The sequence below is a fragment of the Gadus chalcogrammus genome, chromosome 3 (genome assembly GCF_026213295.1).
Source record: "Gadus chalcogrammus isolate NIFS_2021 chromosome 3, NIFS_Gcha_1.0, whole genome shotgun sequence".
Taxonomy (NCBI): Eukaryota; Metazoa; Chordata; class Actinopteri; order Gadiformes; family Gadidae; genus Gadus; species Gadus chalcogrammus.
In genome coordinates, this window is record NC_079414.1 from 25,377,882 (window position 1) to 25,405,369 (window position 27,488).

Genomic DNA, 27,488 nt, shown 5'->3' on the forward strand with positions numbered 1-27,488 from the left:
TATTGTCTTCTAAAAGTATGTGTCTACAAAGAACTGCATCCAAGGGGAACTGTAGCGGGTTGTTTGTGTGAGTGACACACTGCATGCAAACAGAATATGTTAACTAAAGCTTTTGGTATTATTCAGCAGGTTTAAAGACAAGCAAGAAGTCTGGTTCTGCAAACCAGAATGTTTATTCACAGAGCTCGGCTCAATGCTAAGAAACAAACGCATGAAATGTGAACTAAACGCTGGGTAAATGTTTTGAGAATCCACTGACAGACAGGCATACTTAAGAAGCAGCTAAATACATATGAGAAAGAAGCAAGACTGCAGAGTCGGAGAAAATAAGCGAGAATAAAAATATGTAGGCCTATGCTGTCAGTTTGATTAATTTGGTAACTGCTGGTGTAGTGAGGAAGTAAGATGGCCACAAGATAAGGTCTAACCTACCGTGTTGCAACATTCATTCGTCTGATAGTTCTCTGGCTTTGGGTGTATTTCATGTTTATGCATAAAGCATAATCCATGACATTGAACGATCTTAATATGAAGTGATCTAACAGACTGTCGCCAACCGGTAACAAACCTGAACACGGGGCGCACACGGCCATGTTTTGCGCTGTAAGGGCGCCCTCTATCGGGCCCTCACCAGAACTGTCCATATGTGGCATATTTGGGGAACCACATTCGTTCTCACTGTGTTATCCCATATTTAAATATACAACAGAGACCAGGACAATTTAATAAAACTATTTTCAAGCCGATTGTCGACGATCAATACAATTCTGACAAGGCAGCAACCGCATTGGAAAGATTTCAACACATTCTTTACTCTGCCCTGTTTCTTTTTCTTCTTTTGGGTGACATCAGAAAAGTAGAAAATGCATTTCTTGCCGAAAATGCGGTGAGTGCTGTAGTGCAAAGTGTGGTTGAAAATATGTTTTTGTAAAGTTACACAGTTTAAGACGTTAATAAATGTTAAATGGCTTTCAAGTGAAGGGATTTGAACGGAGTCTAACTGCAACCTACACTATGTACAAATGCACACCATTTAAAATTATTAATATGGTTGGAAACAAATAAAGTGAAGAGTTACATTTTTGAAGGAAGGTTAACGGTTTAAATTGACCAAGTTACGAAGTCTGAAGTAGGCTAGGGTTGAAGTGTCAAAGAATGGCATTGACTTCTATTGTAAAAAATATATATATATATATACCTTAAAAGTTTTAATTAGTTTTATCTGAATAGAAGAGAAGCTAGCTCAACAAGCTCATCTGAACATTTTAAAATTGGAATAGGTGAACAATTGTGGAAGGATAGGGGCCCAAAGTTTGTAGAGAATAATAAAGAAAGAATACAACTTATAGTAGTTAGTAGTTGCCACAATACTATTTCGCCTTCTATAACAGAAGCCATTCCACACTTCACATGGCATTAATGTGATATATGGATATCTACATTCACCTCTCCATCAATCGCATACAAAAAACGACGCGGCCATTTTGACTGGCGCCTCGTCCCGTCGTCCCCACGTGAGGAGCGGCAGGGCGTGCGGGGAGCGCCGAGCCATCGAGCGGAGTGACTTAGGAGAACAAGGGCCGAGCTGTCGAGAAGATCGCTCCGCTCTCCGCTCGCTTTGACTGAAGTCGAGCTAACTTTAGCTACATGTGCTGAGGTCGAGCCGAGGAACTGATCTCAAACCACAACAATGCCGACAATAACTCTACCGCCGAAGGAAAACGCGCTCTTTAAGAGGATCTTGGTAAGATACTAGTTGTATTTTTTTAAATCAGTCCGCGATACCCATCTCATTTCGGCTAGCACAACTAGTTAGCATTAGCCGTAGCTACTTAGCTTAGCAAAATGGCATCATTGAATGGACATGCTAATCTAGGCATGCCTCGCAGTGTCACTATTACAAACTCTAAAGAGGTTTAACGCGTCTGTTTTGCGTCCGCTTTTCTCGCCTGGTGTACCCGGGACGGTGTGTGTGTGTGGGTCAGACGCGAGTTGATATCTGCTTTAATAGTGCTACTTCAGCACCCGGGCCTCTCCACTTGTCAAACAGCCATGTCCCACGATGGCTAGCTCGCTAGGTGCGCTATCTGTGGCTCTAGTGGGACTCAGGATGACAGCACCGGCTCACCCGTGTGCTTAGGGGGACACCGGTAGCCGGTTTAGTGACGTTCCGATCGCACATGTGGGGACCGGTGTCTGACCACTTGCACTCATTTGAATCAGTTATTCTCACAAGCATCCGGTAGTAACAGTAGTAGTAACGTTGGTCGTGATCTGACAGCTCAGAAGTACGAGTTATAGTGCAGTCAGCCCCCATAACGTTATCCTCATTAGGTCTGCACATGGTCTTGCACAGAGAAGAGCAGTGCATGAGTGGAGTGAATGGGGGAACTGAAGTTATTGTGTCAGCACATTTTTGGCTCGTAACATCACCCCATGTAGTTGGGAGTTCAGGCCTACAGTGGAAGCACCCTGTTATAGCCACCGGCCAGACATCCACCCGTTGCACTTACTTGCACACAGTGTTCTTGTAGACGTTTCCTGATCCGGTCAATATGACCGTCCTTTGAAAGTTAAACAACATACAAAAAAAGGAATGCATACATCGTTAATGGATTCGCATGGCAACCCCTCACAATAAATTGAGCATGGATGAGCAGTAGCAAAACTGTGATTTTTACCAAACCGGAAGCTCCCTACTTTCATGTCTCCTTCTTTTTATTGCAAATTTGCATATAAGATAGGATCTTATCTATGCCGTATTACAGTGTACAGTATATATCTATCTATCATACTTCGTCCAAGGTCGTCATTTGCTATCCAGGAAATCAGCGCGTAGCGTTGCAGCTTTGCACACTAGTGAAGACAAGCCTTGGGGTTACCCAATGCTTTCTACTTTTCCCCAAGTTTGACCATTTAAACATCGATGTTGAATAGGAACACTTACTGGTTGATTCTTCTTTGTAGTACATCTACCTGTTGACAAGCTCAACTTTAACTACTTAATTATACCTCATTTTTGCATTCTTTTTTAGATGCTTATCAATTTGGCGGGTAGACGCCATCCTTTTGGTCTTTAGTCTATCCAAGTCTGGTGCCAAGCGTTCTGCCCAAGTGCATTTTTCGAAGTCGGGCAGAACTCCAGTGTGTTATTGGCACTGGATTTTGTTCTATTGTATTATTCCAGCATGGTCGGTGCGGTTCTCTGTTGGCGTACCCCCAACGGTAACAAGCTGCCTAAGCAAAGCCTTTTTAAAATATAGCGTTGCAGGTTATTTTTAAAAAATGTGTGGAGATTAATATACCGAGGACCCTCTGTTTTCAAAAGTTCCTGCTGTTACTGTTATGTAGACTGTTTCCTGAAATGACTACTCATTGGAAAGTAAACTTATATGTACAATACACACAACTTGGAGTGTCTGACATTCTAGTTATAGGTAAAGATGTGAATTTTTTTTACTGCTGCCTAGAACTGGGATGTTTAGGCCATTATTAAAGTATCATTCATTGGCATGGCGATGGCTGTATCTGTCACTCACTGAATTGGCTTCAGTGTGCTGGGTTTCCCACAACAGTTTCATAGCCTAGAGACCCTACATAGATGATATTACATTACTGTGCCACCACTCCCTCAATGACTTTATAATATGTTGTTTAGCTCTGGGGAAGAGAATGTTGTGGTGGTTTTATGTGGTGTTTTGTATAGCACCTGATATTGACTTGTCCCAGACACAAGTGGGATTCTTGCATCCCTCTCTCAAGTGGCCAAATCTATTTTGGGTGTTGTCAAAAGACGTGTTGGATAACTACAGCCAGCCCAATGATGTCACAAAGTTCCCTTAAACGTCATAAGTATACACGCATTAACGCAAGTGTACACATCTTGATCTTGTGTGTCTCGCTGAACTGACCCCTAGGTGTCATCTACAGGACCGGGTGGGGGGGGGGGGGGGGGCGGTGGTCCATGTCACTGTGAACCTGATGCTCATAAATAGAGATGGATTGTCAACACAAATGACAAGACGGGCATATCACCATGAGCTGTGTGCCACCACCTTCCAAGCCTTGATACAAAAATTCAATGGATGGATGGATTTAAAACTCTTTGAAAATAATATTCGGCACATTGGTCTTTGGCTTGGCATATCAAGGCTTACGCCATTGCTTGCAAAGTAATATCACATTTAATCCCTCACTTTCAATGTTTTAAGTTGTGCTGCATGCAAATCTTGATCGATCTTGGATCTTTTACCACAATATGAGGTGCAGGTCCTATTGGTTCGCATCCCCAGAGCGTCCCTTTGCCAGGGGACTGGACCCAATGGGTGCCCACGATATTCTCTGGTGATCCTTCGCATGTGACATTAGTTTAAGGTCTCAGTACAATATTATAATGTGGGAACAGACCCTTTATCTAATCGGTTGCTCCATAAAAAGGCCATTGCTCCCAGTTTGCTAATGACGAGAATAATCCCCAGTGAGTTGTACAGGGCTTGGGTTTTCCATGTGTTTAACTGAGGTCCTCGCTCGTCGGCGTTAGTGGGGTTCTTAGCAGGTCAAAGAAATGCCATCTGCCATCTCCCCCCCCCTCTCTGTCTGACACACACACACACACACGCAGACACAGTAATCTGTGATCAGTTTAAATGGACAGTAGGGAATGGTAGTGATTGTACAATATGTGCCTAAATATAACACCAAAGCAGAGAGCTGGTCATTTTGGTAGTGGGCTGAGTGCTGCTGTAGAGGATTTGCAGTCTGTTCTGAAGGCCGACCGTTACCACGATTAACCAATAAATCACATCATGGTATCAAGGTTTCTGTTACTAGGGGGCATAATGCAAATGGAAGGAGAGTCGATACATGTTGCCTGCCATACCGGCTTTAGAAAGCAGTCTCAATCTTCTCCTAGCAGGTGTTATGATGCATCAGCTTTTGGCCGTTTGAAATTGATCATACTGTCCAATATTGATCATTAATCAATGATGTCCACCAGTCATTGCAGCCTGCGGACCCCTGGCACTTGTCACTTCCTTACATGTTGCAGCAGTGAGTGGCTGTCGTTTTAGTTGGGGTCGGCTTAGCTCAGGAGGTAGAGCAGTTGTCTTGTAACCGAAAGGTTGCTAGTTCGATCCCCAGCTCCTCCTAGCTGAGTGTTGATGTGTCCCTGAGCAAGACACTTAACCCTGACGAGCTGGCTGTCGCCTTGCATGGTTGACTCTGCCGTCGGTGTGTCAATGTGTGTGTCAACCGATGTACGTCGCTTTGGATAAAAGCGTCTGCTAAATGCCCTGATTGTAATTGTTTTGTCTGACTCGCATTGATGTCCTTCCTTCTGCTTCTCTGTCTACAGCGATGTTACGAACACAAACAGTACAGAAATGGACTCAAGTTCTGCAAACAGATCTTGTCCAACCCCAAGTTCGCCGAGCATGGAGGTGAGTACTGTGCGAGCCACGTCGCTGTGAAGAACCACACATCTGCACCTCGCACAGCCTTCAGAATCTCAGTCCTCTCCCCCTACCCCATGCCCACCGCTCTCTCTCTCACTCTCTCTCTCTCTCTTTCTGCTCTGTTTCTGTCCTTCAGAGACCCTGGCCATGAAAGGCCTAACCCTCAACTGTCTGGGGAAGAAGGAAGACGCGTATGACCTGGTGAGAAGAGGGCTGCGCAACGACCTCAAAAGCCATGTCTGTATCCTTGGTCAACCTCTCCCTCGGGGTGTGCGTGTACGTACGTGTGTTGACGTGCAGCGTTTGAGTAGCTGACTCTTATCTGAAGTCGGTTCCAAACAGGCACAAAGTCACTTTGTCACTGCTGCCTGCCCTTTGGTTTTACACTTACTTGGAACTTTGTTTTACTACAAGAATCGTCGTTTTTGTAAAAAAAAAAACAACAACAACATAGGATAAATCAAATCAATCAATCCAATCTGGGTTTGTTCCTTATAAACGGGTTCTCTGGCCTAGTTGGTATTGGTAATCATTTTGAAATAGCTCATGGGATTTGATGCTCTGAGTGCGTCCGGTGTACTTCAGAGAATGTACGCTAGCTTTAATGTACTTATCCAGCCTTGGAGTTGTAAGCAGTATAGGAACAGCGAGAGTAGGGATGCTCGATTAAGGGAAAAAGCATAATAACAATTATTTTGGTCAATATTGAAATCATGATCATTCAAACGATTTGATGTTAATTTTGTGATCGTTTGACTTAAAAAACTAAATCGCGATCAACATTCGATTAATCACCCAGCCCTACAAGAGTGTGTGTTTGTGTCTGTGCATGCGGTCCGTTCGGCCCTTAACCCTCTCCCAGGCTGGCACGTGTACGGGCTGCTGCAGCGCTCGGACAAGAAGTACGACGAGGCCATCAAGTGCTACCGCAACGCCCTGAAGTGGGACAAGGACAACCTGCAGATCCTGCGCGACCTCTCCCTGCTGCAGATCCAGATGAGGGACCTGGAGGGCTATCGGGTGAGACGGCCGCAACACGCCTGGTGAAACGCAGTTCACAGCGTAGCAGTACATTTACATTGAGGGGAATTCTGACTCTTTTATCCAAAGCGACTTCATTCATTCACACATTCGCACACCGACGGACGAGTCTACCACGCAGGGGGACAGCCAGCTCGTCGGGAGCAGTCAGGTTGAGGGGCCTGGCTCAGGGACACCTCGACACTCAGCTTGGAGGATCCGGGGATCGAACTAGCACCCTTCCCGGTCGCCAGTGAACCGGCTCTACCTCCTGAGCTACTGCCGCCCCAAGGCCTTTCGCACAAGAACTAAAAAATAAATCAGGAGTTGCGTGTTGCAGACATGGTACAGGACACAAGCCGCCCCAGACGTGTTCCCACATATCGGAGGCATTCGGTATCTCTGAGGCGAGGGGTGGCCCCAGGGTGCAGCGTGTGGGAGGCAGTACGTGACGCATAAAGAATACAGCGGTAGTCAAAGGGTTTTGTTTACAACACGTCGAAGATGGCGGGCGAGGTTACCCACCCTCTTTGCGGCGGTATCAATACTGCATTTATTTAAACCTATCCCGTAATATCCACAGAAGGGTGGAAAGAAGTTGGAACTCAAAACACAGGCAAAAGGAAAAAGTACGAAGCAGGAACACTCTGTGCTCCTGGTTGCGCACCAGTCACAGGACAGAAACGTCGGCACGCTCGCTCACTCTCCAATTGTCTGGACTTTACACTAGGGCCCTGGTACGTTCAACTCCGTAGGGGCAGATTCTGACATTTGGGTTAACACATCGAGCCCAACCGGTTGGTATTCGGAGAGTGTCCGACTTACGGTGCAAGGCCGACGTGTGAAAGGCCTTGTATATAGGTCTTTTCTCCAAACGCAAAGTCACTTTACGAGACATAACACACTACTAAGAAGGCTGAGGCTTTTTAAATTTACCGAACAGAACCGATGGGAGGGGATGAATTGAATCGTGGATGGGTGCGTGTTACCGTCGAAAGAACTTGCCGCAGTAGCCCTTTGTTTTACCGTTGACGCTCCAATCTGAACAAGTGTGCAGCAGACGCCCACTCTGCGGCCGTGGCCACTCGCATTGCATCACAGAAGTTGGCAGAACTATTTAGAGTAAAGCCCTGAAGCTTCAGCTTTGTACGTCCGTTGTCGTCCTATTTCCATCCCCTGCCACCCCATAAAACCCAAGCGCGCTCATGGGAGCGCCTGGCCCCTAAATCTCCCCCCTCTGAGGTGCAGTGGGATCTAACGTGAGCGCTCATGTCTCCGACGTCTGTTCACGCCTCCCCAGGAGACCCGCTACCAGCTGCTCCAGCTGCGGCCGGCCCAGCGAGCTTCCTGGATCGGCTACGCCATCGCCTACCACCTGCTGGAGGACTACGAGATGGCTGCCAAGATCATCGAGGAGTTCAGGAAAACGCAACAGGTGGGACCCCGCCCGTGTGCCCCCTCGCACGACGAAAGCACCTCGCGCTTTGAGGGAACGAAGCGAAAGATGTCGTGCCAAACGGACCGATTTGGGTTATCCTCTAGAACAGTGGTTCTCAAACTTTTTCTACTAGTATACCCCCTCTTGGAGTATAAAGAGGGGGTATATGTTTTTCAGCCGAGTACCCCCTTCACTCGAACAAAACATTTTTAACATAAATAATGTAGTGTGCGTTCTATTTGGCAGTGTAAACATTAACATTAAAAGGGTGTAAATGCTCACGATTTAGTGAGAAACATGGGCCTGTGCTTCATGCAACTTTTTGCTAATTAAAAGCTCCAAAGTTACCCCTGCAGAACTCCAAAGTACCCCCAGGGGTACGGTGTGCGTTCCCCCATTTGAGAACCGCTGCCCTAGAATTCTGGCCATCAATGTACAAAATACTGTTATCAGCAAACAAAGAGGTCTTGCAGTCCTCCCTCTCTACAGATTTGTTAAACACGGCCCACGTACGCCCTCAGTGTGAGTCCAGGGCCGCCTGTTCCCTGGCGTGCTTCTGATAAGGCCTGGCTGCATCCTGTCTTTATGCCGTCGGCACGGCAACGCGGAACACAGTTCGGAGTGCTGTGGTGGCACCTTTCCTGTCAACTGTAGTCCCCCCCCCCCCCCACGACGCCGTGGCTGATTGGATGTAGATCAACGACCGTCTAAATATAGACGTGTTTCCGTAACGGTACACATGTCTGAAGGCTTTACCGAACGTCAGACGTTCGGGGAAAATGCTGTCGTGCAGACATCAAACCAACAGTCCGGCGAGGGATTTTTGCAAAGTTGCTCTTTTCTGTGGGACACTGCCTCACACGCATCCTCTTCTCTGAAGCCTTTCACTAAATACCTTAAAGTGTAATCTATAACCTGAGAGGTAAACAGTTAACATTGACCAGATGCCAATAAACAAAGTATCCATATTAACCTATAAATACACATTCATGAATGCAGTGTACTCGTATCGTACAATTCATAACCTAAACGGACTGCATTTATATAGTGCTTTTCTAACCAGTGCCCACTCAAGGCACTTAACAACATTGCTTAGTATTCATCCATTCATGCACACATTCACACACCGACGGCGGTGTCAACCACGCAAGGGCGACAGCCAGCTGTAGTCTCTGGCTCAGAGACACCTCGACACTCCGCTAGGAGGAGCCCGGGGATCGAACCGGCAACCTTCCGGTTACCAGCCAACCCGCTCTACCTCCTGAGCCCCGTGCTGCCTATGAAACGAATGAAGGGGATCTCATGTAACCTCCGTGTCTGTCTGTCTGTCTGTCGTGGTGGTCCAGACGTCTCCGGACAAAGTGGACTATGAGTACAGCGAGCTGCTGCTGTACCAGAACCAGGTGCTGCGGGAGGCGGGCCTGAACAAAGAGGCCCTGGAGCACCTCTCCAGCTACGAGAAGCAGATCTGTGACAAGCTGGCGGTGGAGGAGACCCGAGGTGGGTCACTGTCCCCCCCCCCTTCCCCCTCGCTGGCCTCTCGGCAACGCGAGGATCGGACGACGCAACGTTTTAAACGTTCTTTTGTCTTTCACGATTGGCCTCACCGTACTGGTACCGATATATTGATTCCTTTCTTCTGACAAATGCAATATTTGAAGTCCCTTTGGACTCGGCTAAATGCCCTAAATGTAAAGTGTACGTCGTGTAGGAGTTTTCAAACACTGCGAAAACACTCGATGTGAGCGCACTATCCAACGTTTCGAAATCTCATGCAACGCTGTTAACGGCAGAATCTGGTACGACTTGGTCCGTATTCCTGTCGTCTGATCCCGGCATAAGACTCTTAATCTTAGCCGGTGAGGTCTGTTACACTCGCGCCCTGCAGATGTGTTTTCCTATTTCACCGAGTGCATGCAGACCGGCCGTATTGATCCGTAAGCGCTACGATGATGTGGGCTTCAGTGTGACCCCAATCGATATCTTGGCTTTGTTTGACCACCTTTTCTCTCGCCAGTGCTCAAAACACCTTGCAGGATGGATCTCCTTAATCACTATTTTTAAGCGGCTATAAGCACATAATTACATAATCTAGAACTAGATCATTTACATCTATAATTATAATGCATTTGTATTCTCGTAGTTATGCGTCCGTGCATCAATGTTTTTCCGACTTGGTAGCTCATACGCACGTAGGTCTGAGATTTCACAGCATAACACCGCACTGGTTTCCGATGTTCTCTGCCTGTTTAGTAAATGAGCTAGTCATGTGATTGTATCGGATCGGCACCGAAATGGTATCGATACCCAATACTGCATTTGAAGTATCGGCGGGATTTTCCGTTACGGCTATCGTTATCGGAACAACTCTAGCGATCACTCGGACCTCCTGCTCCATGCCGGTACGCTGCGATGCGTCCGCAGTGAAGAGGAGCTCCAGTGTGCTCACCTCTTCCTCCTCCTTCTCCCCGTCCTCCTCCTCCTCCTCCTCCTCCCTGTCTCTCGTAGGGGAGCTGCTGTTGAGGCTGGAGCGCATGGAGGAAGCCACAAAGGTGTACCGCCACCTGCAGGAGAGGAACCCAGAGAACTGGTGCTACTACCACGGCCTGGAGAAGTCCTTGAAAGCAGGTACAGCACATCCACGCGCATAGACACGTGTTGCTTTCTCCATGGCATCGCGTTTGACTTGGAATGTTAATCATATGTGTCCGGCAAGAATATTAAAATATAATCCTAATTGATATCGATCTTTTGTTGATTTTGATTTTCCTTTTATGGGTGAAGATGTAGAAATATTTTTTCTATTTCTTGTGTTTTTTCAGAAACGGTTGACGAGAAACGGAAAATCTACGAGGAAGCGTGGGAGCAGTATCCCAAAGGCCTGGTTCCTCGCAGACTACCCCTCAACTTCCTGTCTGGTGCGGCCAATCAGATGCTCCGAACCCTTTTTCCCATCAGGCCCTTAAGCTAAACCCTTTTCACAACAGGCCCTTAAGCTAAACCCTTTTCCCATCAGGCCCTTAAGTTAAACCCTTTTCCCAACAGGACATTAAGTTAAACTCTTTTCCCGAGCTCTAACGCTGTCCGTCCCTCTGTCCGTCCGTCCCTCTGTCCAGGGGTGAAGTTCCGGGAGTGTCTGGACCGGTACCTGAGGCTGAACTTCAGTAAAGGATGTCCGCCCGTCTTCACCACCCTCAAGTCCCTCTACCACGACAAAGAGAAGGTGCGTTTACCGTCGGTCGCCTCGGTTACCTGGGGATGAAGAACTAACTTTTTAGGACGCTTCGGACAGCAAAATATTTGATTTAATGAAAGAAATTTCAATTTCCGTTAAAATTGACTAGTAATTATATAAGTAGGGTTCTAATAATTTGTATATTAGAGTAACGATTGATATTTCTACGACACCAAGTCACGTTTATTTCTTGCAACCGAGCGTCCCTCATACAGCCGTGGGGAGCCACATGACCTTTGACCCTGTGCCCTGTCACCTCCTCTCTAGGTCGCAATAATTGAAGAGTTGGTGGTCGGCTATGAAACCTCATTAAAGGGCTGTCGAATGTTCAACCAGAACGGTGAGTAGAGCCACACCCTTTTTACGACTATTTTCTGCAATTTATGTTCATGTTTTAATGTACGTACTTATTGTATGTTTGTACGTCCTGGTGCTTGATGTACACACTTATTCTATCTCGTACGTCCTTGCACTTAAAAATGGTACGTGGCATTGTGTAGCGTATTGTCCTAGCCGTCTTCGTTTTATTCGGGGAATGGGTGCAATTAGGGCTTAAGCAGACGCTTTTATCCAAAGCGACACATCGGTTAATATACACATTGACCCACCAACGGCAGAGTCAACCATGCAAGGCGACAGCCAGCTCGTCAGGATCAGTTAGGGTTAAGTGTCTCAGGGACACATCAACACTCAGCTAGGAGGAGCTGGGGATCGAACTAGCAACCTTTCGGATACAAGACAACTGCTCTACCTCCTGAGCTAAGCCGACACTAAACCCAGCGATCGTTAGTGCTTGCTTCTATAAACATCCTTACTGTACCGACAGCGACGCATAATTTCTCTTTTGACCAATGTCCTTATTGTGAGTGGCTTTGGATAAAAGCGTCAGCGAAACGTAAACGTCTATACGGTCAACATTTGAGTTTTTTTTCCAAGCTGTGCTCTGATTGGCTGTTCCAGACGGCGGTAAGGAGGAGCCCCCCACCACCCTCCTGTGGGTGCAGTACTTCCTGGCGCAGCACTACAACATGGTGGGCCAACAGACACTGGCCCTGGAGTACATCAACGCCGCCATCGAGAGCACGCCCACGCTCATAGAGCTGTTCGTCATCAAGGCCAAGATCTACAAGGTAACCGCTCGTCCCGACGCCTCGCACACGACCAGGCCTAGTGTCGCTCTGATACCGGGATCAACGCCAGTATCGGATGGTTCAGCCCTTGAAAGGATCGTGGGAGATGTATATGTTTCAGAAAGCTGGGGGTTCACGTGGGCTTTGTGTCGGATGTTTTCACTTGTTGATGAACCATGATTAGAGTCGTTCCGATAACGGTATCGGAAGTCTTTCCGATAACGGTATCGGAAGTCTTTCCGATAACGGTATCGGAAGTCTTTCCGATAACGGTATCGGAAGTCTTTCCGATAACGGTGTCGGAAGTCTTTCCGATAACGGTGTCGGAGGTCGCTCCGATACATCTTAAAATCGGAAGTTCCTCGGCTCCTGGCTAAAATGCAGTATCGGTAATCAAGTCTATGCTCCGATCCGATTCCTTCATGTGACCAGTTAATTTACTACAGTCAAAGAACATCAAATGGTGCGTGCGGTGTTATGCTGCGTTTGGTCAGAGGTGGAAAGTCGGAATGGGAAACGCGTCATCTCTGACCTTGCATGTGCTGAGATACCAACTCGGAGAAACATTGATGCATGGACGCATAACTACAAGAATACCAATGTATTATAATAATGATAGATGATAAATGTAAATTATCTAGATCATATTTAGTATTATCACAGTAAGTGAACCAACTATACATAGCTGTCGTCGTAAGAGACCCCTTCACTAAGAACAAGTGATATTAGTAGTTACAATGCTAGATGCGGTATCGGTATATACTCGGAATAGGCCGATACTAAACTTCAGGAGTCGGAATTTGTATCGGGAGGGAAAAAAATGGTATCGGAACATCTCTACACGCAACAACGCAACCGCGGTCTTGATCGCGGGTACCACGCCCCCCCCCCCCCCCCCCCCCCCCCCGGAGGTTGTGTGGTGACCTCTGACCCCTCTTGAACCCCCCTCCCCAGCACGCCGGGAACATCAAGGAGGCCGCCCAGTGGATGGACGAGGCCCAGGCGCTGGACACGGCTGACCGTTTCATCAACTCCAAGTGTGCCAAGTACATGCTGAAGGCCGGCCTGGTCAAGGAGGCCGAGGAGATGTGCTCCAAGTTCACCCGGGTGAGAGTCTTGGGTCCCCCTGCTGGGCTCGGCCAGCTGGCTGCATGGGAGGGGGGGACGCCTGTGAGGGCACGCCTTGGATTAAGGCATTAGATGGGTCGATGCTGCAGGAAGACAGCTCACCGTACAGAGTCAGAGTTGTGTTTTATTTCATCTCGTCAGGTACACAAGAGTAAAGTTCTTAGGCGCTTGGTACCTCGACATTCACATTATGTAGAAGCGATACTACAAGGTGAAGATAACAAAATAACAAATGAGTTAAAATATGTAAAAAAAATAAGGAGCAGCATCACAAACAAGATCGGAATAGTAAATAAATTTAAAAAGGAGGTAATAAGTAGAGAAACTAAGAAGGGGATAACAATAAAGGGTAGTAAAGTGTCAATAAGAAACGGAGACTAAACCATCCTTTTATTGGGATAATTGTGAAACGTTTGTTTTTCAACAAACTAGAACAGAAAATATTATCATTGATCAATCATAACTAAATACATTTTAATTTGTATGCAAATTGTCAATTACATTTTTGTTAAACTAATGGGTATCAACGTCCGTGTTTCTAACCCTGGATCTGCTTTGTCAATGCCCATAGGAGGGAGCGTCCGCGGTGGAGAACCTGAACGAGATGCAGTGCATGTGGTTCCAGACGGAGTGCGCCCTGGCCTACAAGGGCATGAACAAGTATGGAGACGCCCTGAAGAAGTGCCACGAGATCGAGAGGGTAAGGTAGAACCCCCGCTCTCCTCGTTGGGCCTGAACGAGGGGAGAGCTAGAGAGCATGAGACTGTCAAAGGCAAAGGATTCCCTTTTTTATATTCGTCTCTCGGTCTAAACCAACGCTTATCTAGCCTGGCATCAAATTGGGAGTCAACCTGCCTGTTTTCATTCCTGCTTTAAGCTTGGCTCCAGTCTGTAACACACAAAGGATCCTCTAACAATAATCTCCTGTGGCGAATGATGCTTATCTAGCCATCATACATCTAGGAGGACACGCCCACCTGGTGGCATGAAACCACCCCTTTTAGTATTTTAGGTGTGGTCCTGCCTAACCCTCCTCTCTTCTTCCCCCCTCCCGGCCGCAGCATTTTGTGGAGATCACGGACGACCAGTTTGACTTCCACACGTACTGCATGCGTAAGATGACGCTGCGCTCGTACGTGGACCTGCTGAAGCTGGAGGACCTGCTGCGGCAGCACCCCTTCTACTACAAGGCGGCGCGCACCGCCATCCAGATCTACCTGGGGCTCCACGACAACCCGCTGACCGACGACAGCAAGGAGATGCAGGCCGACACAGGTACACCCCCCCCCCCCCTCTTGGAGTAGCGCCCCCCCCCCACACTCAGACTCAGGGCAGGGCGATTAATCAAAATTCGATCTCGATTTCGAAGTTTTTGATTATTATTATTTATTTTTTTATGTTTTATAGAAAGTGCAGCTGGATACATATCTGTACATTATTTTAGATTTGAACATTTCCTTCTGGACCATTTAGTGTATTTTTACCTCAGTTACAACGTGTTTTTGAGAGGGACACGTTGAATTAATGCATCATGTTTTCAAACTCAAAAAATAATTGTTTGAATAATCGTGATTTCAATATTGACCAAAATAATCGTGATTATGATTTTTTTTCTATAATCGATCAGGCCTACTCAGACTATATACCACTAATATACCAGTTCATAGAAAGCTGCACAGAGAAAACTTTGAGATCACCTTTTGACTTCCAATTGCGTCAAACATTACCCCTTGTAGTAGCATCTGTTGTGGACACTTTGTGGAACAGGGTGAGACCTGCTCTGAGATCTGTTTGAGATCTGTTTGAACTGAGGTGCAGTGGTTCATGGTGGCCCCATGGACGATGAGACCTGCAGAGTATCCCTAGGCTGATGCTGTGAGCTCAGACATAGTGGTGTGTGGCATATGGAGGTTGTATATCCTCTAAGGCTGTTTTACGGCCCAATAATTATATAAGAAATATTATATTATTATCGCAATCGTAATGGCCTGGTGCAATATATCCAAATTGCAGGAGCGGGGATTTAATAAGGGTACAATATGTAAATGGCTTCCACCATTAGAAATTAAGTGCTCTCTAGTGCTGCTCAGATGACCGGACCTACAATTATTTTTCATCGTGTCACATCATGTAAAAAAAAAAAAAATCCTTTCAATTTTAATTTGTGACCAAAAAAAGATCATTCCCTTATTAGAGTTGCTCATATCGCTATCACTTTATCTGTCAAAATAATTGCAACAGAATATTTTTTTACCTTTTATCGTTCAGCACTACCCCTTTCAGGACATGGATTTGTCTTATGTAAGAGGCATGAGAAACTCCTCTTACAAGGGGTTGATTTAAATTCTGTTCAATTTTATTTGGGTAGCCATGAATCACCGGTAGAGTCTCCAAGGGCTTAAGAGGCCATGTATTTATGACACCCCCCTGACCTTAGCCCCCCAGAGGGCAAGAAAACCTTAATCAGCAAGGAAGAGATCTAGAGAAGCAACGCAGAGTGGGGGATCCCTCGTTCAAGGGATGACCAGGAGGGCAATGGGGGCCACAATCGACTTGCATACATACAGGCAAAACATTATAAATCGGTGATGGGGTGGTGGCCGGTCGACCGTAAGGAGAGTTCAGGCATTCAGTCGTACTAACCAGGTTGATGAGGGTGTACAACTGAAGGGAAGACGGGCTCTTGTCCCTGTACAGTCATGAGACCCCCGCCAGCAGCACTAACGGGTGGTTCTTCTCTGCCGCTCCAGCCAACCTGTCGGACAAGGAGCTGAAGAAGCTGAGGAACAAGCAGCGGCGGGCCCAGAAGAAGGCCCAGCTGGAGGAGGAGAAGAAGACCGCCGAGAAGGAGAAGCAGCTGAAGAACCAGAAGAAGAAGAAGGAGGACGACGACGAGGAGATCGGAGGGCCCAAGGAGGAGCTCATCCCCGACAAGCTGGCCAAGGTGGGTGTGTGTGTGTGTGTGTGTGTGTGTTTGTGGGGCGCGGTGGATAAGTCATCGATGACTACACTGGGGTGGCGGTAGCTCAGGATGTAGAGCGGGTAGACTTGTAACCGGAAGGTTGCTAGTTCGATCCCCGGCCCCCCCTCCTCCTAGCTGAGTGTTGAGGTGACCCTGAGCAAGACACCTCACCCTGACTGCTCCCAACGAGCTGGCTGTCGCCCTGCGTGGCTGACACCGCCGTCGGTGGGTGACTGCATGAATGGGTGAATGTTTTGGACACTTCTTGGAAACGATTTCCACCGTGAATCTGTGTGAAGGTCCGTATAATAACAATATGCTGTGCTCTGTCTGCAGGTAGAGAATCCCTTGGAAGAGGCGGTCAAGTTCTTGACGCCACTGAAGCACCTGGTGAGGGACAAGATCGACACGCATCTGCTGGCTTTCGAGATCTACTTCAGGAAAGGTACCAAATTAATTTTTACCCATCTGAACTTGTCTTGAGCACAGGCTCCATTAAGTCAGCGTTTGCCCTCGGGGTCCAACCATTCCTTACCATTAAAATAAATGAGGTTGCCTTCGTTTCAATGTTTCAGGCATTAATGCGTAACTTCATAAGCATTCGGGCAGATTCACATCCACAAGACCTCACCAGAGAGTAGGGCTTAGCATTATCATTACTGCACCGCAAAAAACATGTCAATACTCTGAAACTGCTCGAGCTTTTTACTGAGTTGTCTGGTTTGTTCTAAAGACTCCACCGGATCAGCGCTATGCTGCTATCCATCTCCGTTTTGAACATCGTCACTTTATTTAACTTTAAGCCTTCAGTCGCTCTCCCAGGTTCTCTTCCTCTTCTGAAGGCAATCCGCTGACTGTAGCTGTTGTGCTGTCTTCCTCCCCCCCCCCCCCCCCCCCCCCCCCCCCCCTTCAGAAAAGTACCTGCTGATGCTCCAGTCCGTCAAGAGGGCCGTGGCCATCGACCGCGACAACCCCTGGCTCCACCAGTGTCTGGTGCGCTTCTTCAAAGGAGGTGAGGGGGACGGGTTTGCCTTGACTGACTCCCACCCCGCTGAAAGGTTCTGGGTTCGATTCCCCCCCACAGTCCACAGTCCTTGAGCAACGATGCCGCACCCCGGTGACACAGATCTGAAACCGATACCCACTGTGCTTCGGATGGAAGGGTTTGCTGAACAACAGCACACCCCTGCCAGCGCCACACTCTGCTTGAAGCCCCGGCAAGTTATCGTGTCGGGTACGTGACGGCTCTGGTCATGTTTAATAAGGTGTGTGTGTGTGTGTGTGTGTGTGTGTGTGTGTGTGTGTGTGTGTGTGTGTCGCAGTGTCGGAGAGCACTGACCTGCCTGTGGCCGTGCGCACGGTGCTGAAGCAGGAGATCACTCGGCTGTTTGGGGACAGCAACGCCAGCAGCTTCAACCAGGAATACCTCTCCAAGCACTCCAGATCCATACCCCACCGAGTGGCGGGTAGGGGGCTCACTCACTCACACAGTCTCACCCTCTCACTCACCTGCTCTAACACAGTCTCACTCTCTCACCCACCTACTCTAACACAGTCTCACCCTCTCACTCACCTACTCTAACACAGTCTCACCCTCTCACTCACCTACTCTAACAGTCTCACCCTCTCACCCACCTGCTCTAACACAGTCTCACCCTCTCACTCACTCACTAACACAGTCTCACCCTCTCACTCACTCACTAACAGTCTCACCCTCTCACTCACCTACTCTCACCCTCTCACTCTTAACACAGTCTCACGCTCACCCACCTACTCTAACACAGTCTCACCCTCTCACCCACCTACTCTAACACAGTCTCACCCTCTCACTCACTAACTAACACAGTCTCACCCTCTCACCAACCTACTCTAACACAGTCTCACTCTCTCACCCACCTACTCTAACACAGTCTCACCCTCTCACCCACCTACTCTAACACAGTCTCACTCTCTCACCCACCTGTTCTAACACAGTCTCACCCTCTCACTCACCTACTCTCACACAGTCTCACCCTCTCACTCACTCACTAACACAGTCTCACCCTCTCACCCACCTACTCTCACACAGTCTCACCCTCTCACCCACCTACTCTCACACACTCACATTCTAACACACACTCACTCTAACACACACACACTCACTGTCTAACACACACTCACTCTAACACACACACACACTCACATTCTAACACACACTCACTCTAACACACACACACTCACTGTCTAACACACACTCACTCTCTCTCATACGCATTCTATTGCTCACTCCCTCTAATACACAATCACTCGCACTAGTGCTTGAACTCCTCGTACAATTGAGTTAACGGTCCCCTGGTTGTTTTTATTAACCTGCTGTATCCATTCTCCCGTTAGCTGCTAAGATGATGGTCTACATGGACTCATCGACTGAAACTAAAGCGATGGAGCTGGCCACCTCCATTGACGAGTCCCTCGTCAACAGAACCATCGTGGTGCGTCTTCATGTCCACACGCACGCGACGCACAATACACAACAAACTACACACAACACACCGACTCGCTACCAGCAGTCAGGATTCATTCAGTTAAATAGAGGATCTGAAAGACAAAAGTATAGGTTTATAGCAATTCAATGTTAATGATTGAGGATGATTGTATGTCCTGGCACTAAAGTAGTACACGGCATAGTGTAGCGTCTTATCCTAGCTATCTTTTGTGTTATACGGGAAATTAGTTAACTTAACAATTGTTCTATAAACATCCTTACTTTATCGACAGTGATATAATGCTGTTTCTTTCTTCTCACAAATGTACCTATTGTAAGTCTCTTTGGATAAAAGCGTCTGCTAAATGCGCCATAAATGTAAATGTATTATCAACGTTCTCTATGGAGCACCCAGTCCGATGTCTGGCTCTATCTACAGCTGGCATGTCGTAGCTCTGGGTGTCTCAACAACAGAGAGCGGGAGTAAATTACTGTGAGGGCTTGCGTTCGACTTCCTGTTGCAGCACTGCTACCCAAACAGGAATCTCTAACCGCAGATGTCCCCTGAAGCAATAGGCTTTACCAGAGCTCTGTAGGGGGGGGGGGGCGCCCATTTTGAGGAATCGACTGCATGCTGGGTTGAGTTTGGAAGGATAAATCCAACGGTCGAGTTCGCGTTCTCGAATGTGGGCGGATCATGTGGGTCGCGAAACGGTACAGCTATCAGGGATATCGGTGGATAATATTCACCGATTTTATATTTAGAATAAAAAACTAGAATACTGGAAAGAGCGTCCGATAAAATACTGGCATATCGTTTCACCTGTTAACCTCTTCATCCCGAGAGGACGCAGATGCGGGCCACCTTATTACTTCACATGCGCGGCAATCTCCCGTAGATTCCATATGATAGCACTATTATTATGCACTTCTGCACTCAACCTGCCAGCTCTACTTCCTTCCTCACGTACGACACACAATAGGTGCGTACATTAAGTGCCAGGACGTACGGAATACAATAAGTGTGCAAGAGGGATGACAATGTAGACGATCATGACCTCACTCCGTCCGTCCGTCCGTCCGTCCAGATCTGCACGGACGTGCTGGAGAGCCTTGGCAACGGCGTGCTGGGCGACTGCAAGGAGCGCGCCGAGGCGTACCGCGCCGCGTGCCACAAGCTGTACCCCTACACGCTGGCCTTCATGCCCCCCGGCTACGAGGAGAGCGCCAAGATGGCCAACGGCGACACCAGCATGGAGACGGAGGAGCTGACCAATGAGATGTGAGCGCCTGGTGCTGGCGGCGGCGGCGGCGGCGGAGGAGGAGGAGTAGGAGAGGGAGGAGGAGGAGGAGGAGGAGGAGGAGCACGTTTTTCTTTTACAGCCTGGCACTGAGCCTTGGGGTGCACCACCCAATGGCCGTTAAGGGGGAGAGGTGGAGGTGGAGGAGGTGGAGGGAGGAGAGAAGGAGGTGGAGAAAGCTGAAGAGATGTCGGTTTCTCTCTGGCTCGGCTGGAGAGGGTGGACCCCCGGGAACGCTTGGCTCTTTTTCACGTGGTGAAATTCAGGACTGTGTGTGTGTGCGTGTGTGTGCGATGTGTGTGTGTGTGTGTGTGTTTGAACAAAATGGGAGGGGGGGGAGAAAGAGAGAGATGTGACAAAACAGCTATTTGATTTTTTTTGTTTTTTGCTTTATTTTTTTATTAGTTATTTTTAATAATAGCGCGTACAAACACACTGAATATCGGGGGAGGGGGCGGGGCAGGGGGGGGTGGGGTGACAGACAGCTGACGTGACGAATGAGGAGGATCTCGCGGTCTTTGCCCTCGGGAGATCCAGAACAACCAGGACTGCAGCCACTACTTCTGAGTCAGCTTTAACAACACTTCCAAACACACACAGACAGACACACACACACACACGCACGCACACAAACTCTACTGCGACCAGTGTTCCCTGCATTTTAAAAAAAAAAGAACATGTTATTTATAAAGGAAAAGAACAAACAATACTGTACTCTCTGGGACAATGGAGCCCCAGGTCTCCAGGGGGAGAAGACTCGTGGTTACTGAGGGTCCAAACCCCAACCAGCGCGGACACAGAGTCGTAAGGAAGGGGTCTGGCGCCCCCTAGGTGTGGTGCACGGTAGCACGGACAGCCCTGCAAGTATTCTGCCCGTCGGTGACGGTGTCCCACTACTGACACGCGTATGGCCGTGCCCCTCCTTCGTCACCTTCCCGCCCTTCCTTGGTCCAGGGTGAACTTGGGGAAGAAGGTCTGACTCTGTAGATCTGTGTTTATTTTTCACCAGAGCTATACTCCATGGAGCCTAGCTTCTTGTGTACCGGCACTGCACACGCGGAGAGTGGGGGGGGAGGGGAGGGAGGGGGAGTGTTTCGTGCTTACTTCCACACTGTCACTGCTACCATGTTTATTTGGGGTTGTGTTTTTTTTGTTTTTTTGATCTAAAAGGGTTGGATAGATCTGAGCAATACTACAGACACTGTGTAGTCCATAATGGAATGAATAAACTCATGTACTTGATGCTTATGATTTCTTTATCCGTGTAAAATGGATTGGACGGAAGAGTCTCTTCGGGATGAGTGGCATTGTTCTTTTGAGTCTGTTGTACAAAGTCTATGTTACCAAATTTAATTTTTAATTGAGTGCATGAAAACGACCTCGCATCTCCCCATGCCCCCCCCCCCTGAGGCCCTGTGAAAGATGAGCCTGCACTCCATCCCATCTCCGACGTTCTGTTGCCCACGGTTACAGAGGATACGAGTCTACAAGTAGCACCATCAACCCCACCCCATGTCTGTCTGTCTAGGCCCCGCCCCTCAACCTCTCCTGTTCTTTTGAGATTTTCCCTTTTTAATCTGTCCTTTTTATTTTCCCTCTTATTTTTTTTTTATTCTAATGTGAACGGTGAAATCTGGGATGGCGTTGTATGATTTCTCTTTTTTTTTTATATTAAACCGGACAAAACTACGTTCTTTTTTCTTTCTTTTCATGATTTAGATATTCTGTTGTCTCCTGCAAATTCATCTCGTCTTATGTTTATTTCTGACTACTATCATGCATTTTAATCTGAAATCGATGACTAAATTATCAGTCATCATGGTATATTCATCGGTTTTAAAAACTCATTGCATTCAAAATTTGACTTGCGCCTATACAATAATCGGGAATAGATGCCAAATGTTACAAATACCTTGAACACACAAAATTATAGCGTCATCTGAACAAATATTTAACAGGAAGCGTTCCGTTCATCATGACTCCAGCAGCCAATGGGAAGAGTGTCCATGATGCGCAGGTGTTCGTCATTTGAGTCTGAATATCAATTAACGATCATTTACGACCAAGTCCTGCCCTATACCACACAACGAAAAGTAGCCTGAAGATGATGACATTGTGAGTCACAGCCATGACAGTAACGTTGTGCTACAATACAATTCAAAGTAATATAAGCCTATTTTCCTTAATCTCTTTGAGACTGACTATCTCTGGTTAGCTTTCTTAACTGCTATGGAGATATCTTAGATCATGCTTTCCTGTGACTCCTTTCAAATCCATTTTTTCCTTCTGCAATACATTTTCGATAACTGTATCCCTGACATGCATGACCCCTTTCCTCTTTCCATCTAGAAGTGGACCACATAGTAGTTCATAACCTCCGTATGGCAGCTGGACTTCACGCCCACAGAGGTTCAACGAATCTCGACATACTAATGAAACCAGCCTCTTCGTCGCTACAACACCCCCAGTCGCCACATATTAACGCCTACCAGATATTCCCCACCTAGTTAACTAGGCCTACTGGCAACTTTGATACTGTGGCGTTGTTGGAGGATCAGTTGTGTAATTCATTTCAGAATAAAAACATTTTTGGTTCATTTATGAGTGATAAGTTTATGAGTTTTTGATTCATTAGGAGTCATTAACTGGAGTCACACCCCCATTAAAATCCATGTCTTCTGCTGAATGCAAATGTCAAATATAGGACTTGTAAAATGTAAATGGCCCTTGTAATGTAAACGTGATGCTGCTCATGTGCCTCATAGGTCGGTGTGACGTGAAAACACCTTGAGGGGTAGACTGTGATGGCATTAAATATTGCGCATTAGCCTAAACACATGCATTTAAGTTGTTTAATGGGAGGCAGTGGGAGTCCCCTCCCACTACTAAATCCAGCCCCACCCTCACCACTTGCAATCGTCACCTTGCAGTCGAGGGACCGAGTGCCATCTCCTCCGCACTTAGTTTTGTCTGCACTTCAACTGGGAAAGAGAAACGGACCACGCTTCAATAGTTATTTTTATCACACACATTTTCATCTTAAGAAGAATGGAGTCGTCGCTCGAGTTCTCAAACTCGTTCAGCGGCGCGTCCTCGTCGCTGCCGGCCCGCAGCAGGACCTTTAAGGTGATCGTGATCGGGGACTCCGGGGTCGGGAAGACCTGCCTCACTCACCGCTTCTGCGCCGGGGAGTTCCCCAGCCGACCCGACGCCACCATCGGGGTGGACTTCCGAGAGAGGATCGTGGACATCGATGGAGAGAGAGTTAAGGTAAACGAACCAAAAAAGAAACAAACTTGTGATTTGATGTGTCACTAAATTTGCAAGGTGCCATGTACGCGTAATTTCGTGTCCAACAGTTGGATATGTTGTGCACTGGCGTAATTTTGCATCCATCGACCTTTTTGTTTGGTTTACAAGCCTTTACTTTATGGTATGCTTTGTGAGAGGGGAAGTAAGTAAGAAAATCCTTGGTCAACAGTTGGCAATGTTGTGCACTGGAATGTAAGGCGTAGTTTTGCATTCATCCACCTTTTTGGTTGTTTTACAAGCCTTTACTTGGTGTCAAAGTTCACCGTTTGGTCAAAGGGCTCTTCGCCAACACAGAGTGTGACATCAGTGAGAAAATGCAATAAAATAATCTGAAAACTTGGTATTTATAATTTTATGGAGGTGACAACTTCGGTGCTCCATACTCGTTGTGTGAAAATAAGCCTTCCCAACGTGTTGGGCTTTTGATAACTTTTGATAACATAAATATGGTTCAACTCAACTGGAAAAGAAAACACGTGGGTGTGCTGTGCATGCATGACGAATACATAATGGTGCTGTTCTTCACGCTGTTGGTAAAAAGCACATGATGGAGGAAGCAAGTCATACACACAGAGGAAGCACTTTTTTACTTTCAGGTTTACATCGAGGGAAGAGGGGGGTCGAATTAAAAGGACAATATTGACTCGGACTGACACAAACGGTTGCTATGTAAATGGGAACCGACTATTTGTTGATAGTGGGACCCGAGGCCATGTGTGGTAGAAAATGTTTTATCCAGGTAGCCTGTATCAATGATCTGGTGGCAGAAAAACCGGCGTTAAACTGAGCTTTTGTTTACACGTTTGTGTACAGTCAGCCAACAAACATATTGTACATTGCGTGCCTGTACGGCTATTTCAACGTGTCAGATATTTAAACGTGTCAAATATAGCACTTAAAGAAAAACAGACCTATCCACTAGGGATGCAAATTATCGAGTAATTCATTAATCGATAGTTGTTTCATCTTATCGATCGATGATCGATTAATTGATAAGCGGCAATTCTTCTGAGAAGCTGCATTTCCTTCTGAATGTGACACATTTAGGTGGTAATTCAACAAAGTCGTTTAGTTGTTGTACTTTAAAATACTTCCACATATTGTGCATTTGGCGTCTTTGTCGTCATTAACCAACTTAAAGTGGCTCCATACTGCACTCCGTTTTGCCCTCTTCATCGTGTCAGTGTCCCGCTTTTCGTTTGTCTTGTCCTGCCGTGTTCCAATACCCGTACTGTCCGTACTTACTAGCCAAAATTTGAGTACGCAGTACTCCAATTCAGATCCGGCGAAAAGAAGTATACTTCAAGGACCCGGATGCCGTACTCAAAACGGGCTAATCGTGAAGTGTGGATCGAAGGACACTCCCCGTACTCAACGGCAGCCTTCTTAGCTACGTAGCAGAAGAGGCGGAGCCAGGCTCAGCCAAAGTCGGCGCATTTTCCACATAGCCTGCATTAATAGTCATTTTGTAGTTTTTATAGCTTTTTATAGCTGCTAGGCGTAAATAGTTCACCGTTCAAAGCGGGATGTTTATTGCGGGGGAGGAGCCACGGCGGCAGTCGTGATCGTAATTTCCGGTTAGTGCACCACGGAGTACTCGATTTGGAACAGCACTCGCATCTGAAAAATTAACGTAGTAGCCAGTGCGGATAGTATACTTCCTTTAAGTATACTCATGGAAGTACGGGTATTGGAACACGGCACTGCTTTGCTTGTGTTCCCGCGTGTGCGTCAAGTACGTCTGGCGTCAAGTGCGCCCTCACGTGGACGGTTGGGGAATTACGGGTTAAAATGCGATTAATTGCAAGTAATTTATTTTAATCGAGTAATCTCTTATCGACAATTAATCGATAATCGATTAATTGTTTGCATCCCTGATAGAGACCTATGCATATTGACGTGTGTGTATTTGTGTGTTTGTGTTTGTGTGTGTGTGCACATTATGTGGATGGTTCCAACATTTAAAACCAATATCGTCGTATCTTCATGCATGCCTCATCCCGTTATCCAACCTCCACGTCTCCTCTGTCGCGTGCCACCCCCCCCCCCCCCCCCCCCCCCCCCCCCCCCCAACAGCTCCAGATGTGGGACACGGCTGGGCAGGAGCGCTTCAGGAAGTCCATGGTGCAGCACTACTACCGGAATGTCCACGCGGTGCTCTTCGTCTACGACGTCACCTACCCGGCCAGCTTCAGGGGCCTGCCTGCCTGGGTGGAGGAGTGCCGGCAGAACTCCCTGGGCCAGGACATCCCCAGGTGAGCGTCTCGCCTCCGTTTGAAGCCCCAACACATCGGACCCTAAAAGGGTCTTGTGGGTTCACTTCAGGGAGTACAAGACAGCGGTAAAAATAGATTCGGGTGACAAAAAACGAACAGACAACATGAGTCTGTGACAGGCTTTGGAGTGTTGACATCTGAACGCAGAGGACAGTTTGGGAGTCATTGAGTTGCATCGACTGTTCCCCGGACCCACAAACTGCGTTACGTTGCGGTTGTTACGTCCGCTGTTGGATTGTTCATTTAACCGCCACCAGGCTGCTGTGAAATGAGATTATATTATATTTGACTTGAAAGATGAGTAACGGCACCACGTTGAGGCCGGCACGTGGCTCAGGAGGCAGAGCGGGTTGGCTGGTGACCGGAAGGTTGCTAGTTCGATCCCCCGGCTCCTCCTTACTAGAGCGTCGGGGTGTCCCCTGAGCGAGAGGCCTCACCCTGACTGCTCCCGACGAGCTGGCTGTCGCCCTGCGTGGTTGACGCCGCCGTCTGTGTGTGTGGCTGTGTGCATGAATGGGTGAATGTTAGGCCACATTGTAAAGCTCTTTGAGTGGCCACTGGTTAGAAAACTGGATATAAATGCAGTCCATTTACTATTTATATTTGACCACCACCAGCTGTGAATGAGATGACGTCATATTTGACTTGAAATGTAACAAGACATTGAAACGGCACTACATTTAAATTGACATCAGGGGCATTTAGCAGACGCTCTTATCCAGAACCACGTACAATAGATATCATGTGTCCTTCATGAAATGAATAACCTCTGCAGAGATGAGGAATCTTTTGTGATTTATTGTAAAACGTCCAAAACATTTTTTTAATCGGGGATGGCGTGCCGGCCGGTTAACCATAAGGAGAGTGCCGGCTTTGAGTTGTAGGCACTGCGATCCGCCAGGTATCCGGTCGCGGTCACGCTCACCGCAACACACTCCCAACGGGCGGGGCTAATGAATTCTGGGGGCCGCTCTCCTCCCCAGGTTCCTGGTGGGAAGCAAGGTGGACCTGCGTACGCCGGGGGGGGCCAGCCAGGTGAGCCGGGAGCAGGCGCTGAGGTTCTCCCAGACCCACAACATGACTCTGTTCGAGACCTCCGCCAAGAACCCCCTGGCCAGCAGCTGTAGCGCGGGGGGCCGGGGTCCGGGCAGGGGCAGGGCCCCGGAGGAGCCCTTCCACCAGGACACGGTGGAGTCCATCGTGACGGCCGTGGGCGCCCGGCTGCGGAGAAACAGGAGGCTTCCGGAGCAACTGCACTCCAAGGGAGGGAACAGCTCTTTTAAGATCCCGGCGGACAAGAAACCTCTGGAGAAGGGGCACTGGGCGTGCACCTGCTGAGAGTGAGAGTGTGTGTGTGTGTGTGTGTGTGTGTGTGTGTGTGTGTGTGTGTGTGTGTGTGTGTGTGTGTGTGTGTGTGTGTGTGTGTGTGTGTGTGTGTGTGTGTGTGTGTGTGTGTGTGTGTGATAGAGAGTGAGTATGTGAGAGTGTGTGTGAAGGAGGGAGAGAGTGTGTGTGTGTGAGTGTGTGTGTGAAGGAGGGAGAGAGTGTGTGTGTGAAGGAGAGAGTGAGTGTGTGTGAGAGAAAGTGAGTGTGTCTTAGAGTGAGTGAGTGTGCGTCGAAGAATCTTAATTTGTAATGATTTCAAATGAAATGTTGTACTGTAATTTTTAGCTTTTAAATATTGATGTTATTAACTTTTTTATGTTTTTTTCCGTTTTTCCATGCTCTGTGTAAAATAAAATACCATGTATACGTGTATAAAACATATC

General features: G+C 47.6%; 2 protein-coding genes across 3 annotated transcripts; both read left to right on the top strand.

Moving 5' to 3' along the window:
- Positions 1-1,519: 1,519 nt before the first annotated feature.
- naa15b (N-alpha-acetyltransferase 15, NatA auxiliary subunit b) lies at positions 1,520-20,153 on the top strand. Its single transcript, XM_056586936.1, has 20 exons — positions 1,520-1,744; positions 5,354-5,438; positions 5,590-5,694; positions 6,316-6,473; positions 7,774-7,908; positions 9,258-9,411; positions 10,420-10,539; positions 10,734-10,829; positions 11,028-11,134; positions 11,414-11,486; positions 12,107-12,276; positions 13,231-13,383; positions 13,976-14,104; positions 14,466-14,679; positions 16,155-16,348; positions 16,703-16,811; positions 17,280-17,378; positions 17,689-17,832; positions 18,740-18,837; positions 19,919-20,153. Exons 1-20 carry the CDS (start codon positions 1,691-1,693, stop codon positions 20,114-20,116), a joined length of 2,595 nt encoding a protein of 864 aa, XP_056442911.1. The 5' UTR covers positions 1,520-1,690; the 3' UTR covers positions 20,117-20,153.
- Positions 20,154-21,932: 1,779 nt separating this feature from the next.
- On the top strand, positions 21,933-27,488 carry LOC130379883 (ras-related protein Rab-33B-like). 2 transcript variants are annotated; one of them, XM_056587010.1, is made up of 4 exons: positions 21,933-22,293; positions 22,481-23,401; positions 25,520-25,698; positions 26,703-27,488. In XM_056587010.1, exons 2-4 carry the CDS (start codon positions 23,180-23,182, stop codon positions 27,055-27,057), a joined length of 756 nt encoding a protein of 251 aa, XP_056442985.1. In that variant the 5' UTR covers positions 21,933-22,293; positions 22,481-23,179; the 3' UTR covers positions 27,058-27,488. The 2 variants fall into 2 exon arrangements, with proteins under 2 accessions (XP_056442985.1, XP_056442986.1); XM_056587011.1 differs by having other exon boundaries at positions 21,933-22,246.